This window comes from Phocoena phocoena, chromosome 9 (assembly GCF_963924675.1).
Source record: "Phocoena phocoena chromosome 9, mPhoPho1.1, whole genome shotgun sequence".
NCBI lineage: Eukaryota > Metazoa > Chordata > Mammalia > Artiodactyla > Phocoenidae > Phocoena > Phocoena phocoena.
In genome coordinates this window covers 85,750,719-85,769,564 of record NC_089227.1, presented here as the reverse complement: position 1 = coordinate 85,769,564, position 18,846 = coordinate 85,750,719, and the positions used below count along the sequence as shown (strand labels likewise).

The 18,846-nt window shown below is 50.9% G+C and overlaps 1 protein-coding gene across 4 annotated transcripts in view; it reads left to right on the top strand.

The window, feature by feature from the left end:
- The window catches only part of PLXNA4 (plexin A4), a 371,857-nt gene that overhangs the window by 50,588 nt on the left and 302,423 nt on the right, over positions 1 to 18,846 (top strand). The window contains exon 3 of one of the 4 annotated variants that reach the window (XM_065884182.1): positions 4,003 to 4,017. The exons of the other annotated variants lie outside the window; for them this stretch is intronic. Within the exon in view, the coding sequence (XP_065740254.1) occupies positions 4,003 to 4,017 (15 nt within the window). The remainder of the gene's footprint in view (positions 1 to 4,002; positions 4,018 to 18,846) is intronic. 4 annotated transcript variants of the gene reach the window in all.

Genomic DNA, 18,846 nt, shown 5'->3' with positions numbered 1-18,846 from the left:
GTGCTGACCCCAGTTAGGAGGAGTCAGATGCAAAAAGAGTATCATTCCCATCGCCATTCCTCATCTTCTGTACCCCCGTGTGCCCCTACCCCAGCACACCAATTCCCTGGCCCCAATTCCCTAATCACTTTGTCAGAGTAAATAATTGCTGGTGTGTGGTGACCCCAGGTCATAGCCAACGGAGGAATGTAATTAAGGCCTTCATTTCCGACCGTCTCGGGAGCTGTCTCCCAGCTGATACTTGTTCCTCTGGTCCCCTGCGCTGGTGCTTGTATCCTCCCGCCCCTTCCCCTCCTGAGGCCAGAGAGCTTGGGTCGGAATAGAGTAGCTCATGTGCAGATGCGGGTGTTGCCTTCCTTTGTGTCCTCCCTCGCATGGAGGGAGAGGGCAGAACATCCCCTTCCCGGGGGCTGGGAGCACAGCCTCTCATGCGACACCTCACAGTGTGTGTGTGCTCTTTCATGACCGTTTCCGGGAGGGATCTGAGCCCAGAAACTTGCTCTGTGCCGCATCTTTTTGGACTCCTCAGCACCACACGGCCACCATTGCTTTTCCAGCGTTAGACCATCTGATGACATTTTCCCCTTGTGTTTGGAGCCCTACTAATTCGTGCTTGCTGTGGATGGGCCTGGGTGAGCTGCCCTGGGTTGAGAAGGCCTGAAGGACTTGGAATGTGTCACGGTGGGTGGGACCCTAACATGGGAGGCAGAAGCCTTGCCTTTCACTCGTGCCTCTTCCATCTCTCGATCCATACTGATTTCCCTTTGTCTTAAATGCATGGTGCCTGGGTGCTTTGTTGGGGGAGATGATGACAGATAACTGCTTTTGACTTCTTTTGGAAACATTCCCCCTGGTCAAAGCAGGGGAAGAAAACATTTTCTTGCCTTTACGCTGATTCCTAAAGCTTAACCAGATTTGAGACAAAAATAAACCCATGACGACTCCAAGAGAAAGGCCAAGAATCACTTGTATGTCCTTCCAGCGTGCCTTTTTTGGAATGGCGGTGGGGGGAACTACTGGGGAAGAAAGAGGGCAGTCAATGTTATGTAATGTTTTGGTGTCTGATGCCTGGAGCCTCATTTTGGAAGAAGGTCCAGTCTAACCCTGAGGGAAGCAGAAATTTTACTGATTTAAGAAAAGGAGGCTCATTGGCCGTCATCTCTAGGAAGGTCATTGCTGCAGTAAACTTGCACAGCCCACACGTTCTACCCCCGTGCCTGTGTGGACCCCAGCCTGGTATGCCTGGTCAGTTCCGGGCCACTGAGGCAGCTGAGGGGTGCAAGATTGCTCTCTCTGAGTGGGCCTGGCATGGCCTTCCCTTCCTGGCATCCCATTGGGCCCAGGAATCAAGCTCTCAGCTCCTTCTTCTCCTAGAAAGCTCTCCACGGGCAAAGATGTGTTCTTGACAGCTCACAGCCCACTGCCCTTTCCCCGCTGGACACATCAGGCACAGTTAACAACAAAATGCAAGGGGGCCCAAAAAAGGAACGTCCTTTACTTGCTGGAGATCAGTGCAAGAGAGCCCTCTTTAAAAATTTTTGCGTGGGGGTAGGCTTCTCTGTGGCTTAATGTTTGTGTTTAATGTCTACTCCCATGTGTCGGTAGATCCCCCACCTGTCGGAGGACCGGAACGGTCTGCCTTTCTGGACCCTCCACTTCAGCCACCTCCTGAGCTGTTTAGCACGTCAGTTCAGGTTGGTGGAGGTGATGCTAACGGGGAAAGCACTGCCACTGCATCCAACTCCCTCCCTGTGGAAACCCCCGGAAACCTCAGGGTGGGGACACGAGGAGCCCAAGCAGACCTCAGCCGAAGGACGCGGAGGTAGGAGACAGCTGTCCTCCTCGCTGCTCACCAGGCGAGCACTTCCGGGCCAGTGTGGGTAAGGCACTGGCTGTGAAGGGTCAGCCCTGATTCCCTGTGGTCTGGGCTTCCTCCACCTGGCCTGTCACTTTCCTTCTGTACATGGTCTCCTGTAGGTATAGGAGCCAACCACCATTTAAAAGGAAGGGGGTGGGGGCTTCCCTGGTGGCACAGTGGTTGAGTGTCTGCCTGCCAGTGCAGGGGACATGGGTTCGTGCCCTGGTCTGGGAAGATTCCACATGCCGCGGAGCGGCTGGGCCCGTGAGCCATGTCCGCTGAGCCTGCGCGTTCGGAGCCTGTGCTCCGCAACGGGAGATACCACGACAGTGAGAGGCCGCATAACGCAAAAAAAAAAAAAAAGGAAGGGGGTGGGTCCTGCTAATAAGGGCCTGCCCTGAATTAGCAACCAGGACTTTTGAGTTTGTACAATCCCTATTTGGAGGGATGGATACAGAAGAGAGTGTAATCCAGGAATTGTCTTCAGGCTTGAATCATCTTCTTTCTGAGGCCTCTAAGATTTGGCTCCTGCTGGGGTCCTGAGCCATGAAGCAAGAGGTCCAGGGACACATTTACCCACTTGGGCCTCTTTGGACCTCCAAATTGCCCAGAACAGCTCCAGGTCAGAATGGAACAGAGTCCTTACTCATGGACATGCCGAGAATACTCTGGAGGGGCAGGAAGGGTCCTAGCCTTTCTGGCCTCCCCAGTCGACTCCCATCCCTGCAGCTGCTGGTGGGGAACAGCCCTCCTCAGGAGCCAAGTGGTCGGAAGAGTCGGGGAGGGGGAGTGAGGTGAATGTGTCCACTTGTTGCTGATGGAGCAGGACTGAAATTAATGGGCTCCTGTTGCTCCCCCATTAATGCTGGCATCGGCGGTGTGTCAGGTTTCAGTCCTCTAGATGTCAGCCCCGGATGGACAAAGCTGCTCTCTTGTCCTGCCTAGTCTGTGCGGAGACCTACCTGCTCCCCAGGAGGGGCACTTCCTTCCTTTCTGAAACCTTTTGGTGGGAACTCCTAGATGAGGAGAAGTATACAGAAGGCTCGGGCTTTGATGTGGTTGTTTCTGAGATCTACGGAAACTGCATTACATAACAGCACCATGTAGCTGCTTTGAGCACCAGGGAGAGCCTCCCGGACCTGCATCCCAGTCCCATCCCTTTTAGTAACTTACGGTGTGAGCCCGGGCCTCTTCTGTAGCCTCTATGATGTCAACTTGTTCACCTGTAATTTGGAGGGATCTCATGAAACAGTCCTCTTCCTTCCTGGAGGGGGGAAGGGATTTGAGAGATGAAAAAGAGAAGCTGGTGTCCAGGAAGGAAATGGACGATGTGAGTAAGAGAGGCATTTCACCTGGTGTCCTCAACCTGCAGTCACTGGCCTGGGGCCCCCAGCTGAGCTTCTGGAGGCTTATGAACCCTCTGAAGTCATCTGTGAGCACAGTGAGTGAGTGAGCACTTATCAGAGCCTTTGAGAAGATTCTCAGAGCTCTCTTGGCACCCACAAGGTGAACACCCACTGGTAGCTGTGGGTGGCAGCAGCCACTAGGTGGGGAGGGATGGGCCTCCCCTTAGAGGCAGCGTCTTGATCAGCAACTTAGCCCCTTGTCCTGGGGACCGAGGTTCACCTTGCTCCTGATTCTGGGTGAAGTTTGGGAAAGGCAGAGAAGCATGAGAAGTGGAGGCCCTCAGGTGTGACAGGGGAGTCAGAGAAGGACAGATTCCCAGCGAGGTGCATCCACACCCTTTGTGGGTACAGAGCTGGGCCTTGGAGACCAGGATATGTCCCTTCAGATCCCTGGGCACTCATTTCCCTGAAATGAATCAACTGTGGGAAAAACACTGATCAAGCAGGATGTTTTCGGGAAATGGCTCCTCTAGCTTCTGAACCACTTTGGATGTGGACCTTTGTTCCCTTGGCCTGACTGGACTTTGGGTTGCTCTTATCTGGGGATGTTCCCGGTACCTAGTTGAATATTATCAGGGACCAAGGTGGTAGCTTACTGAGAACCACAACCTCAAACTGAATGGCTCTTAACAAGAGACCAGAAGCCCAGGAAATGGTGAAGAAGGAAGACAGTCAACTGGGAAGATGGAAATGAGGTGGAGCCCCAGGCATGGGCTCAAGTGAAGCTCCAAGGTCAAGATCATGTATGACCTAGTGTCTGTCTGTCTAGCCAGCAGCTAACTTTCACCTCATTAGAAAAAAGGGCTCTGATAATAAGCCAGTGAGTGGTTTGTCACCAACTCAGTTCAATTCAAAGCAATTCAGTTAATAAACCAAATATTTGTGAGTTACCTGTTGTGTCTTTAGTACCTTACCAGGCACCGTCAAGGACATGTAAGAAATGAAAGGCACAGTCTCTGCTTTCGATGAGCTCATCAGTTCGCTGGGTAGAATAAACATTTATACAAGAAGAGCTGGAGAGAACCACGGCTAGGCTTCATATAAACGTGCATCTAGAATTCCGTCTCTGGTCAAGTGCTGTTTGCTGGTTCTTGTATCTCCAACTCGTGGCTTTTGAGAAATGATAGAATCCAGGGTCTCATCTGTCTCTTCAGCTTTTCCCATTTTAGGTCTGAGAGCATGACCAGTGATAGTTTTTCTGGGAAGAAGTAACATCGATGCAGAGGGAATGAGCTTGTACCTGGTTAGATGAGAAGGAGGGATGATTGTTAGATTAAAGGTTGTTCTTTCCAAGAGAGAGTATGGATTCCTTGACTTGCCTCCATCCCTTCCATCTTACTCACCCTTTCTTTGACTTTGGCCTCTATGTAAGCTGACCACATGACTGGGCACTCTCTTCAATAAACTCCTAGTTCTTCAGGGGAAAAAAATGTCCTGATTTATAGCATATGCCAATTTCTGTGATGTAACTGTTCCCACCATGATGAGCTCAAGCCACCGGTGGTTTAACAACCAGATCACAGAATCCCTAAAATTTAACAGTCAGCTGTCCTGAGCTTGTGTACCACTGCGAGTCCCCTCCCTGTTGAGCTGGTCACCACTGACCACTTCACAGAGCACTGGGTCCAGATCTTATTGGCAGAGTGGTGGCTTCCATAAAATACCAGGTTGGGTACCCACTGGGTAGCATCCCCTGGGGATGGGAATTTCAAGAAAGAAAATGTAGCTCCATTTAGTACCTAGTATCCCAACAGAATGATCAGAGATAGAAACTGAAAGTTGAGAGAGAGAGAGAGAGCGAGAGAGGGTCTTTGTGGCTGTTGGAGTTCTTAAACTTAGGAGAGAAGCTCATCTTTCTGAGCTATGCTGTGTGGCCTGGAAAGAAGACTGACTTAGATGACCTCTGAAGATTATTAAATCCATTTGTAGAAAACTTACATGAAGCCTTCTGATGGGTTAGGGATCAGGACCCCTCTGTTTTGTGTGTGTGTGTGTTTGGTTGGTTGGTTGGTTTTTGCGGTACGCGGGCCTCTCACTGTTGTGGCCTCTCCCGTTGCGGAGCACAGGCTCCGGACGTGCAGGTTCAGCGGCCATGGCTCACGAGCCCAGCCGCTCCGCGGCATGTGGGATCTTCCCGGACCAGGGCACGAACCCGTGTCCCCTGCATCGGCAGGCGGACTCTCAACCACTGAGCCACCAGGGAAGCCCAGGACCCCTCTGTTTTCAAGATGGTATCCCGTCACCTTTGCACCCTTTTCACTGAGCCCATCTTCCTCATACCTTCTGATCCATTTTGCTCCAAGGTAATCCCCTTCATCATCGACAAGATGTCATATTACCCAGGTCTGGTTGAAAACATCAGTACTTAAGAGGTCAAGGCTTACCTGGTCCTACCTCATAGGATGTGCACTTCCTACAGTTTCCCCCCGCCTCCCCTCCACGTTGAGATCCCTGATGGCATCCCTGATGGGGTCTGAGAGGAGTGTGTGCCCATCCACTAGGAACGATGGGAACAGAGTCCAGGGGGCGCTGAGTCTTGGTGCCTGTGAGCAGGGAAGTGGGTGGGGGGAGAGGAGGTTCACGTCAGCTTCTCCAGGTGATGTGCTGTTCCATCCAGGCTCCTGTGGGAACCTGGCGAGCCGGCTGAAGTTCTCTAAGGCGAAATCAACCAGAAATGTCAGTCAGGCAGTGGAGCGGGGCTAGAAAAATCAATGCTGAATTCCAGATGCCAGGAGGGCAGGAGAGGGGGGACGAGAGGACAGAATGAGAGCATTTGTTTGCAATTCTAATATAACAAATCAACAGATCACTGGGCAAAGATGCCTAATGAAAATGCACATGGTGGATGTGGGCAGGCAGAGACAGGAAGGGAGGGTTGGAAAGTCCAGGCACGGGGCCTGCTGAGAAATTCAAAGGTATTGTGACCATGGCAGTCCTGCTGCCAAGGGCAAGGGTGCCCAGACCAGCTAGCCTTGGGCTGGAATCCTAAATCTGCCACTTATTCATTGTGTGGCCTTGGGCCCGGTACCTCACCTTCTTGGTCCTCCATTTCTATGAAACACAGACCATGTAGGGGTTTTATGAGGATGAAAGGAGATAACCAGGATAGCTGATCCCTGCTTTATGGAAACAGCTTTTTTCTGTTTTTAAAACACATATTTTTTTCTTATTTAAAACACATATTATAGTGACTGGGCATAAAGTTAATTTCCTTTCCCTTCTGGAGGCAGTTTGAAGGCCTTCACCAGGTTTCCTGTCTGGGCCCCTCTGGTGGAACTGGCAAATCCCACTCTTCCCTAATTCTGCTTTCAAATCTTTTTCTAGCTGTACAACGTGGGGCAGATTTTAATGGCACGGGGTCTGCCCTTCCTCATGTGTAAAGTGACGGTTACAGTGCCTAGCTGTCTGGGCTTCTGGGAGGCTGAAATGCAGGGGATGTTGGTTGTTCTTACCTCACCTTTACTGCTGAGCATGAAGCGCAGTCTCTGGTCTAAGGATGCTACATGTAGTATCTCATTTAACCACAAACAACTGTAAGCACCTAGTACTGTTATTCATTTACGGCTTAGGGAGAGGGGAAGTCCGTCTGACTGATTATGCCCAAGACCACACCTGGCTACCTCGGCCTCAGCCCACTGGCCTCCTTGCCTCCATCTGAGCTCTCGCTAACATGATGCAGAGCTGAGTTGGACCTGTCAGGGAGACGTCAGCTCAGCTTTTAGAGTGGGGCAAATGATCCCCTTCATCAAGAACTTGTGAGTTTGACCCTTTAACTATGGCCTTGATTTTACCATCTGTCACGTGAGCCCGAGAGGCTGTGAAAAATGTGGGTGTGAAAAATACCATTATCTATTCAGAAGTGAGTGTCACAGTTGTGCAGGGGTGACCGTGTGCTATAGACTGAATGTAGGTGTCCCCCTAAATTCGTATGTTGAAACCTAATCCCCAGTGTGATGGTATTAGGAGGTGGGGCCTTTGGGAGGTACTTAGGTCACTAGGGTGGAGCCCCCATGAATGGGATTAGTGTCCTTATAAAAGAGACCCCAGAGAGTTCCCTCTCCTCTTCTGCCATGTGAGCACACAGTGAGAAGACGGCCGTCTGTGAACCAGGAAGAGGGCTCTCACCAGACACAGAATCTGCCAGCACCTTGGTTTTGGACTTCTCGGCCTCCAGGGCTGTGAGAAATAAATTTCTGTTGTTTACAAGCCAGCCAGTCTATGGTATTCTGTCACTGCAACCCAGAGGACGAAGATAATGCAATAATTTCTGGTCTGCACCAAGGAGATAGTCGCTCATGCACCATCCCCCTAGGCAGCTGGATGCGTTTGTGTGTCTGTGACATGCGGTCTGTGGGCACGACCCCACAGTGGCACCGACAAGGGTTGAATGAGTGGACACCACACCAGGCACGCCCACCCAGCTCCAGTGAGAAGGCTGTGAAGACATCGGGATGCTACGGATGGGAGTTACCTGAGACAAAACTCTGCTCTTCTGCTTCGTAGATGCTGTGGAAGAAGGAACAGGTGGCAGGTGTGGGAGAGTGGCTGCCGGTGTAAGGGTGGCAGTGGGGAGGTGGTTTTTCTGGCCAGATCAGGAAGTTAATGGGAACCCAGCTTAAGGAGATACTTCTGGAAGGGCCCAGTGGTGCTGCTGTTCGCCCTGTGGGAGTGGGAATGGCCACTGTCAGCTGCTTCTGCACTTCCAGAAAAATGATGTAGCGTGTGTGCGCTGCAGGTGTGGTCGGCGGAGTCCTCGATGTGTGTGGCTGGGGGCTGCACACCCCTGGATAGGCACGCCCTCAGACCACCCAGTCCCTCCCACCCCACACCAACACCCACCTCAGCACAGCTGTGCACCAGGCTGCCCGTTGGTGGGGGCGGGGCTGGAACTTACAGCCCTGTAGTTGCCACCGCTCGTCAGCATACTCCAAGCACAGAACGTGGTCTGCTGTGTCCAGAAGGGAGGTGATTCTTGATGACGACACCGGAGGAAAAGGCATGGTTAAGGGGGTGAGAAGGGGTGTATTTGGTTTGGTTGCCTAATTTGAAGGAGTGAAGTAAATGGGGGAGAGGATTTCAAAACAAAACTGTCAGATTCTAGAAAAGACTATTAAGAATAGTAAGGCTAAAAAAAAAAATGAATAGTAAGGCTGAAATTTAGCAAGATGATGCTCTTAAGGTCATCTAAATGTTTTAGATCTGGCTCAGCGTATAAGCGGGGTGTTTGGAGAGGAAGAACAAAGTACCTCCAAGGTCACAGAGCGGTGCGTGGCCCCGTTGGCACCTGATTTAGTACGCTGACCTATACTGAAGCCGATCGGTTCCCTGGTCCTCTCTGCTTATTGATAGGATCGACCTATTATCGTGTTTCCTGGATTGGAAGCCCACATTTTTAAAAAGAAGCTATGCCAGAGACGTTTTAATTTGAGAGAAGTGCCAGTTTAGAAAATGTAGGGGAACCCTGGAGATACCGGTCTTGGGAAGTTTTCTCCGCTGAGTCCTTCTGTGACAATATTTTCCCTTCCGTGTAACAAAGAAAGGATACAGACACGAGGTTAATTAAGAGGGATGTATCTAAAGGAGAGCTGAGTGCAGAGCAATCCAGGGGGAACGCGGCCATGACCACCCGCGGCATCGTCGTCACTGCCCTTGATCCCTATCGACTCAGGACGTGCATGGAAACAGACCGAGGGCCCACTGGCAGCTGCTCGTTGACTCTAGAAATGTGCAGGGTGAGAGGGCCTGGAAGTATGATCATGAAACCACCAGTTTCTCTTATCATCGTTCAGAGGGAAGAAACAGTATGCAGGGTGTCAGCAGAACTGCGTCCTGGGAAGAAAACGCCTTGGTTGACTTTACCTCCAGGGAGCACGACTTCTCTTTGCTAAGTCTTGGGACTTGAAGATACAATTGGGAGCAGCCCAGAAGACGGAAGACTCCCTCCAAAGAGAGCAGGGTGTAAAAAAAGGATGATGCCACTGATGGGATTTGCCTTTGCCGTAGGAAGAAAGCTACAGAGAAGGGAGAGGCTCTAGGCATCAGTGAAGGACTATCTTCCAGTTGGGCAAAACGTCCGGTTCCTGCACAGAACTTGAGGGCGCTGGGCCTCGGGGGGCGCCAGGCGTGTGAAATGCAGTGGAGAGGCCCGCTTCCCTCGGGACCTCGGCCTCCTGTGTGATGAAGCCCAGGTTGGCAGTCAGGTGCACAGCTGGGACAGCATAGACCCTGCCAGTCAGAACCAACACTGCTTGCAAACAGCCCATCGGACCCTACTAGTGCCACCCCGCTCGGTGTTGTCAGCCTTGGGCTCACGTAGGGGTTTGACTTCTTAGAGCCATGCCAGTCCCAACAACCCATAACCTTATGTCTATCAGATCAGGGCAAGGGGAGGCAAAGGGACTCCAAGAAGAAGCCATACAGAAAGTCAGGAGGCAGAAGGCATTGCTTTTGGGGACAACCTGATTCCTTGCTTAATACCTTCTTTCGTACTAAATTGTAAGCTCCAGGAAGCCTGGGACCATTTTTTGTCTTAGCCACTCTTCCACTCACACTTGGTGCTTAGCCCAGGGCCTGGGGCACAGTTTGTGCTTCATAAGTGCTAATTAAGTGCATGAAATGAGTTTGCAGAGGGCGAGCTTCTCTGAGTGACAGCTTGGGGAGGACAAAGTTCAGCATCTAAAAGAAAAATGGAAAACAACAGGACGAGTCCTCTGGAGAAGCAGCAGGGTGGAATCCAGAAAGCAAGCGTAGGTAGTGGGGAAAGCTGCCCACTGGGGAGAAGTAAGGTCTTGAGGCATTCCCAAGAGAGAGGGGGCGGGAAGGACATCTGCTAGAACTTCTGAATATGGGTTGGGTGCTGGGAGGATGCTTCGTTTCAATCTTTCCAGGTTTTTTCCCCTTTGTTTCCTGTTTCTCTGCTTACTTACCTGCAATCTTACGTACAACCTGCAGGCTCACCCCAGCTGCTGGCATCTGGGACCTCTGTGGCCCTAAGATCCAGGCTGGTGACACCAAACATGTTCCTTTCATCACCAACTCTGCTCCTGACCGATAACTTTTCTCCACCTCTTCAGATGTGTCTTGGACATGCCCTTGCTTTTGCCCCTGGGTCTCCCAGGCCAGCCCCGAAGGCAAGTGTGACCATTCAGGGCTGGAGCTCCTCCCCAGACAGGATGAGCTGATGGTCCCCGAGCCTCGGCAGATCTGGGGCCTCCTTTCAGCTGACGGAGTAGTGACTTGAGGCCAGGAATGTCATTCTTGTGTGCGATTTTCACCGAGAGTTTTGGTGACATGCTACTTTGCAAAATGATTGGCCCTCCTTGCCCTGAAGGTCCCCTTTCCAAACACAGCCCCGTTAAACTTCTAGCCTCATTAAGCTGGGTCTACCTTTGGGATCTCCCACCTCTGACATTCAACCTTTGCTGGCCTGGGGCAAATAAATCATTCTTTGAGAGACCTCCATTTTCCCAACTGGTGGCCTAGCAATAGTATTATTATATGACTGAATAGGTTGTTTAAATGTGGTAGATTCAGGATATCTTTATCTTTATATATATATATATAGAGAGAGAGAGCTTAAAAAGTAATTCCATTCATTACTACCTAGAAAGGTAGAGCTTAGTAGAATAAGCACATGGACACACTGTCGTTTTATAGCCTTGGGATCCCCGGGCAGTGTCCCGTGCTTGGAGACATCAGTGGGAGATAAGCAAATTCTACTGTTCTCAATTCAGTTCAGTGAGTAGGTATGGAGGATGCAGTCTAGCCCAGGCACTGTGCTGGGCACTGCAGACCCTGAAAGAATTAACCATGGCCTGAGGAGCTCCCAGCCCCACTTACAGCTCGGTCTTCCAAAATGCTGTAAAAGGAAGCATCTTATCCAAGATCTCCTATCAAGTTCGGTGACAGCCAAGTTTAGAAATCACTTCTGGAATTTGCATTTTGTTGCAATTCAGGCGAGATGCAGTCTCACAGGGCAGAAGCTAGCCAGGAGAGCGTCTGGGACCAAGTCAGGAGCTCTGTCCCTGATGGAAACTCACCACGTGATTGTAGACAAGCCACAGTGTTGTGATTTACATTGGAAGGAACCCAGGGTCCACTATTCCTAGGATATGTTTAAGGAGGCTGAGTGAGTCTTTACTGCTCCAAGCCTTAGATTTTTCTATATACTGTATAAAATAGAAATAATAATGGGATACTTACCTTCCATGCTACCTTCCATGGGTTTTAGGAAATAAAATGTGAAAACAGCTGTCAGAATATATTTGAAAAGTAAGAAGTCCATAAGGCATCTGGATTCTGCCTCTAGAAGCAAGCGTCATCCTGCTTAGCAACCTTCTTTGCTCTTCTTTCCCTTTTCTACCAGGTGCCCCAGTGAACCCGGCCCAGCGCGATTGTAGCAAAGAGAGTCAGATACAATTTTTAAAAACATTCTACTTATGGGCAAAAATCCCTTAGCAGCATCTGGGCTCTAACCTATGTAGAGTTGGCTCTTTCCACAAACAAGTTCCTGATAATCACCCTTCATGGTGAAATATTTGATTTATTCGATGGAGGTTCACTGGAGGGCCTTTCGAAGAGGAAACTGTGTAATAACATTTACTAGGAGCTTCAGGGACAGGGAGGAAGGAGCAGAGAGCATTATGACCACACACCCCTGGAATTGTTACCATATTAAACCTGTGTTCCATGAGTGGATGGATTTTCTGATGCAGTTGGGTATCTTGCCTCTGGACAGTGAAATTGCTGTCCTCTGCCACAGAATAAATTACCTGTCAGGCTCTTTTAAGTAGTTTCAGGATGGTTAGTTTGAAGACAGCAGCACACGCCGGGGAAGGCAGGCGGGGCTCGGGGTGGGGAGAGCTTACTTTCAAAAGTTGCCGGTTGCGTGTCATAGTGTTATTTGCTGTGTCGTGTTGATCTGGTGTGATGTGACAGCTGCATGTGAGAGGCAGAACCTCAAAGACTTGCGAACTGCCTGCCAGCTGTTTGTCTGCGCACCTTACATCTGTGGAAGGCAGTGGAGAAGGTAAACCAAGGCTCCCTTTTTTAAACACAGGGATCCTGGCATTTTCCTGCAGTTTGAAGCTCAAAACTTTTAGAGTGGCCTTGTTGTGGGGAAATGGGAGGATGTAAACTAACTGACTCCTGTAAAAATAAAAGTGTGTTCTATGGCAGCAATGCACAACCCCACACAGACCCATGCACACCTGCATGCGTGCATGGGCACACACACACACACACACACACACACACAGAATAAGGTTTTCCAAGTAGCTAGCCAGAGCGTGTTATCCTAATCCCATACAGCTTCAGAAAGTACGTACTGTTTACTTAATTTTAGGACATTTTCTGGGGTCAAGAACCAGATGCTTTTCACCCTGGTAATCCCCCGGCCAGCAGGGCCTCTACGATCACAGGCAAAAAAGGCAACTGTATTAAAACATTTGCTAGTGGCTTTAGGGAAAGGGAAGGGAGGAGAGAGCAGAAAGAATTACTACTACGGACTTTGGTTGATCATCTATCACCTGATCTGAGTTCAGGGCTTGCCCCCTTAACCAGTGGTTTGCAAATGTTTTGGTTCCAGAAGCTGTTTGAGCTGCAGAAAATGCCTTTCCTTCTCCCACAAACATCCCTGGCAACTGTGTCACCTGAGGTGAATAGGAAGTGTAGTTATGCACTGATATATGCATATGCATGGATTTATGCATATGTATGTATACGTATTATATGTGTACGTATTATGTTCATATGTGTATGTATGTGTTTGGACGTGTATATGTGTGTGTGTGTATACACATATTATATGGATATCCACTCATTCACGTATTCTCAAGTGCAGATGGTCACCCCTTCTGGGGTACCTGTCTGCAGACAGCCTGGAGCATTTTGTGAGGCTCTCCAGGGCTGGCCTCCATGACTGCCGAGCCCGGGCAAGGTGGGCTGCGACATCTGTGGTCCATGTGTCCGAAGCCGCGGCATCTACCAGCTGAGGTGCAAGTGTCAGGGCAGCTGGATCTGGCAGAGACTATTTTCTGCTTCTCAGTTCCCTCCAGGCCAGAGATAAAGCAAGAAGTGCAGTTTCTGAATGAACCAGGGACGTTTAACGTTCTGGCTGATAGTATAGCACGTTATACATTATACGTGGTAATAACAGTGAGTTGATACGTGCTGCCTGGGATAGAAGGTTTAAAAGGGGCATGACAGTTTGTCTCAATGCTGGTTGAAGAATTAATACATCCACATGCTTCAGAGAGTCATGGCCTGTTAAACCTTCGACACCATCATGTAAAAGCCTTTTAACAACTTATTTTCCAGCAATAACCAGTTGATTTGAACAAAACTTTTTGTCTTGATATGCTGACAGTTAGTCATAAAGGAGATTGAAAAAAAAAAAACAACCATGAGGTCAAGAAGAGAATATAAATGTGTCAATATAAAACACATTTAAAACCATGGGAAATTATAATTTTTTAAAACATCTATTGGGGGCTTCCCTGGTGGCACAGTGGTTGAGAGTCCGCCTGCCAATGCAGCGGACACGAGTTCGTGCCCCGGTCCAGGAAGATCCCACATGCCACGGAGCGGCTGGGCTCGTGAGCCATGGCCGCTGAGCCTGCGCGTCAGGAGCCTGTGCTCCGCAACGGGAGAGGCCACAACAGTGAGAGGCCCGTGTACCAAAAAAAAAAAAAAAAAAAAAATCTATTGGGCTCTTAGTAGGTGCTGGAAAATGGGCTAAGCCAGGCCAGTTGCTAGCAAGTGGTAAATATGGGATACTACCACAGTCTCCTATCAGAGTCCTTGCTTTACCATGATGCTATATGACATCTTTAAATGTGTTAGGCTAATACTGAGATTATCTGGCTAGAATTATCATCTTAGGCTAATATTCACTGTGTGGTTAGGAGGTGAGCCGTTGCATGTGGGAAACGTGAACAGTAGCTGTGCTGCAAATAACACCAATGTGCATCTAACACCCCTTTATGTTTGCTGTGTCATTTTGGACCTTTGACAATGGAAGCCTGGAAAGTAGCAATAAAAGAGATGTTTATTGAGTGCCTACTACATGCCAGGCTCTGTGCCCAGTGCTTTATCCGTGGATTATGTGATAAAAGCAACCAACCATCACTTAATATTATCTACGTCTCATAGATGAGGAAATTGAAGCTCCAAGTGGTCGCATTGTAACCAGAGTCTCACCCTTTAACCTCACGTTACCAGCGTGTGCTTTTGGCATATTGTGTGCAAACCCGTTTACGTGCTTTCATATCCGTAAGTTGTGCTGAGACTTTCCCGCAGGGAGTGTACCCAAGACAAGCTTCTCAAAGCCACGGCCAGTTTCCCCCAGAGTCAGGACGGACTCTTTGTCAAAGAGATGGGAGCCATCCTCCTACCACTACAACCACGCGCTGAATGCGGCTCCTGCCACTTCTCACTCCCGCCCTGTCCTTCAACTCCTGTCCTCAGCCTGCTGACACTGCTCGGGTGACGGTGTGCACCCTCATCATCGTGGTCCCCACCTCTGGGTCTTCCTGTATTTTCAGGTTGTGGGCACTTGGTGGTTTGCGTCAACCTGGGGAGGGAGAAATGAGGGAGATCTCTGCTTACTTTGCACTGGGTGAGCCAACAGAGGGAGGAGCTGGAAGAATCAATCAGGGCGCAGGGGGCAAAGGATCTCGTGGTTCAGATCCGGCAGCTTTTTTTGCATCAGGTGCAGCTCTCCTCTCATTCCTGATCCTGAGCTATGCACGGTCACAACTCAGACACCCACACACCACCAATTTTTGCGGCTTCATTTGTAAGAAAGTGTGCGTCTGTGTTCGCACACACACGCACTGTGGCCACATCCCTCCCTGCTAGATTTCTGCCCCTCGAAATTCAGTTTCATCAGGGCCTTTAATAATTTCAGCTCTGGACCATGAAGGGGAGGGGCAGGGAGCTGCTTTCTGACAGTTGGCAAAGACCTGGATGTTTCAGGATCTGACTTTGGATGCTCTGTGTCCTGACTGTTGTGTTTCTGGAGAGTCTCTTTTAAGAGTGAAACAGACACCCAATGCTAGTTAGTGGGTCCCCTGGATTGGATTCTCCCCTCCACAGAGTCAGCTAGTAGCCTTCCTCATCTGAGGATTCAGGGAACCCAGGAAGGGGACCTAGAATGTAATTCCCCAAGCTTGGTCTTTGGTACCCATAACGTCAGGTCCAAAGTCAAGAACAAGTCATGCTTGTGTGAAGTGGAACATCCCTGGAGCACTGGAGCCAGGAAGCCCAGTCAAATCCAAGCCACATGGCCCCGCACAGCACCTGCAGTGGTGGAGTCCAAGTGTCCTCAAGCCCTGAAATGCCTGTCTCCTTCGGTGGAGTATGGTGGCTGGGAAGCCACTGCATGGACCCCATCCCAGCTTGGGGGGGGGGGATTTCAACAGTCATTCCTAGTGTGTGGCAGACACCCTTAAAGCCTCTCCCTTCTCTCTCCTGTTCAGTAACCTTCTCACTAATTTCTGTCCTTGTGCTGATTTCAGATCTCCCAATGTCTTTGGATGGTCAGCCATCAACTAAAATTCAGTGCCCCGATTCTCCTTGTAGCAACTTGGAGAAGGTTGGAATGGTTCTCTGGGACTCTCCAAGGGTTGGAAATTTAGGGGAAGACAGCCTTGCTTTGACTGGGACCTTCCACCCCTCTGGCTCCTTCTGCTGTGTTTCCAGTGGTGGTGGCAGCCCTTGCAGCTAGGGTGCAGGTGGAGAGCTGGAGCGACTGGCTCTGTCCCCATTGCTCATAATCTATGGGACAGGCCTTTCCCTGTGTCCCTCTCCCCCGGCTCCAGGACGGCAGGGCGGCGTAATTATCTTGGACAGCTGCACCATGTTCATTGCCATGGCCTTACCTCATCAGTCCCCTGTTTTTCCCTCTAGCTGCTTAAAATATAAACCAGATTCCTTGTCCCCCGAGTCCGACTCCCTTCAGAGCGGGACGGAGTGCAGTGTGTCACATGTCCTCTGATTTGCAACGTGTTTGGGTGATGATGCCAGATGGGCACGGGGGAGGGAGAGGGCGGCTCGGAGTGTGCAGAGGGAAGGGAATTCAGTTTTTCTGGGGCACCAGGCCCAGTGGGTGACTTCAGCGAGCTGTTTGCCTCTGAGGCCCCATCTGTGGATCAGAGGGAAACCTGTAAGTCACCGGTCATTTTCTGGGAACTTGAGGAGCCTGGAGTCTGTGCAGAGTCCCTAAGCCATAAACACTTCACTGCAGTGTAACTCTGGAGAACGTTGGGGCCACTGCTGTTTCCAACCCCAACACCATGGAGCTAGGGTTGGAGGCTGCAGTGCCTGTTTCCTGCTGGGCACCGACCCAACCCTCGCCTCTGTGTCACAGGACTTATCCCTGGACTTCGGGGCTTTGTGAGAGACGAGAGAGAAGAGAGAAGAGAATATCCCAGGGCACCGGAAAGGGGGAGGGGTGTGTGTGCAGGCTCAGCTGATGTGCCCACAGGCAGCCACACTGGTACACTGGCCAGTGCCCTCACATGTCCCGCGGGTGCCCGGGGGGTGGGTGACCAGATCCCAGATAAGCATCCCTGACACGGGCAGTCCCAGCACACACTCGGACACAGACGACTCCCACACTTCCGTCAGGCTGTGACTCTTAAGTCTTCCTGCCACTTTCCACTTTCTTGGATGCTCCTCATCTTCCTTCCCCCCCGCCCCCAACAAACCTCACCCTGTAAGCTCCGGCCTCCCTTCCCTTATAGGATTTGGGGTAATGGGAGGGTGTTAGTGGTCCTCTTGCGGGGGAAGAGCCGGCCCGAGTAGGGGCCACCACGGATCGGATTGAAGGCTCCATCAAGAGCACTGATTAGAACAGGCTGCAGTAAGATGGAGCGTTGTCATGGAAACCAGCTCTTGATGTTGTCCAGATTTCAGAATCTCTCTCCTCTCCCCACCTTGGTTTTTACCGCAAGGCTATGGCTACATGTTTGGCAGGAGTTTGTGGGCCCACAGCCTCCTCAGATGAGGACCTCGGATGTCAGCCAGCCTCTGCCACAAAGCTGCCCTTCTAAATGGGGATGTGGCCCTGCGTGGCCAGGAAGCCTGAAGCAGGGCCCACGTACCTCCTGCTGTGATCCTGAAGATACAGCTGGCGTATTCGGTTGCCAGAAGCAGAGCCTGAGGCCCTGAGATGTGCCCTCGGTGCGTGGAGAGGGGCGGGGGAGAGGTGGGGAGGGCTGGGAAGGTGGACCCTAGCTCCACCTGCCCTGCAGTGTGGCCCCAGAGCAGAGAAACTGGGAGGAGGAGGCGGGCATGGGGTGAAAAACCAGAGTGTGGACTTGGGTTATCACGCGGGCCAGAATTCAGGCGTGGCTCAAGTGTTCCGCCTGCACGGGGGGCTCATCCTCTAACTCCTCCATACCTACACCCACCCAGGGTCACGATCGCGTAGCCAGAGGTGGTGAGAGTGGAGCAAAGTGTGACATTCTGACTCAGCACATCATCATTCAACTCTGTGTGCCTCAGTGTCTCCAGACAGCAAAATGAGGATCACGTCCTTAGGTCTGACCGCATCCATCCAAGGATGGGATCAATCTAAAAAGAGACAGCAGAGGGCAAGCTCTTTGGAAAGGAGCAAGTCTTATACAAAGTAAAGAAGTCATCATTGTCGGGAATTTACCGTGAGATGGACTTGGAACCACAGGACTTAACCGAGAGCCCCAGACTGGCCTTTGTCTTGGAGAACGTGCATGTCTAAGTTTGAGTTTTGCTAAATTTCTGGGAGAGACACTGCACAGTGCCTACAGCACGTTCACCCACCTCTCCTCCCTCTTTGCCTCCCCACCGTGGGCAGCAGGCATGGGCATGGCAGGGAAGCCACCAGGCTGGTTAATGTGGGCTGGGCCCCAGCTACAAGTGAGGTGGGCACCCAACTGTGCCAGAAAACCGTGCAGCTAGGGGTTGGGTGCACACTGTGGCCAAAGGGAGCATTGAAATTCGATGCTGGAAGTGCCAGGTCTGGTGCCAGTGAGGGGGCTGGGGTTGAGGACCGGGAGACAAGGGCACAACATCGGGAGCCGAGGAAACGTGGGAACAAGGCGAGGGGAGACCAAAGGCAGACAGTGTCCTGGAGTCAGGAGGGGCCGTGAGGTGGGCGGCCAGCTGGGGTTAACGGCGGTTACCGTCATTGCACTAACAGGTGCCGAACCTTTGTTGATTCATTGGCATGGGCCGTTGTCAATCCCTAGGGATCTGGATCCCCAGTGTTTCTCTCTGTGTATCCTTAGCCTGGGTTCTGGCATGGGGAGCATTTTGTTTCTAATTTTCCTCCTCTGCCTTCTCAAGTGAGTATAATGAGGGTACAGAGGGACTTCCCCAGTGTGGCAGTTCTTTCCAGAATCCAGGGAGATGTAGATGAGATATTCGGAGGGCAAGGGATGGCCTGAATCCCTTCATCTCACTTCTCAGGAGGTCTGGGGTGTCCCAGGTGGGCTCTTCTGTCTGGGGGCCTCTCCTTCCAAGCAGTAAAACGAGCCTCAGTCTAAGTTAGGAAGATGGTAAAAGGTAAGGTGGTATCCAGCTGATTCTTTGTTCTGAGAA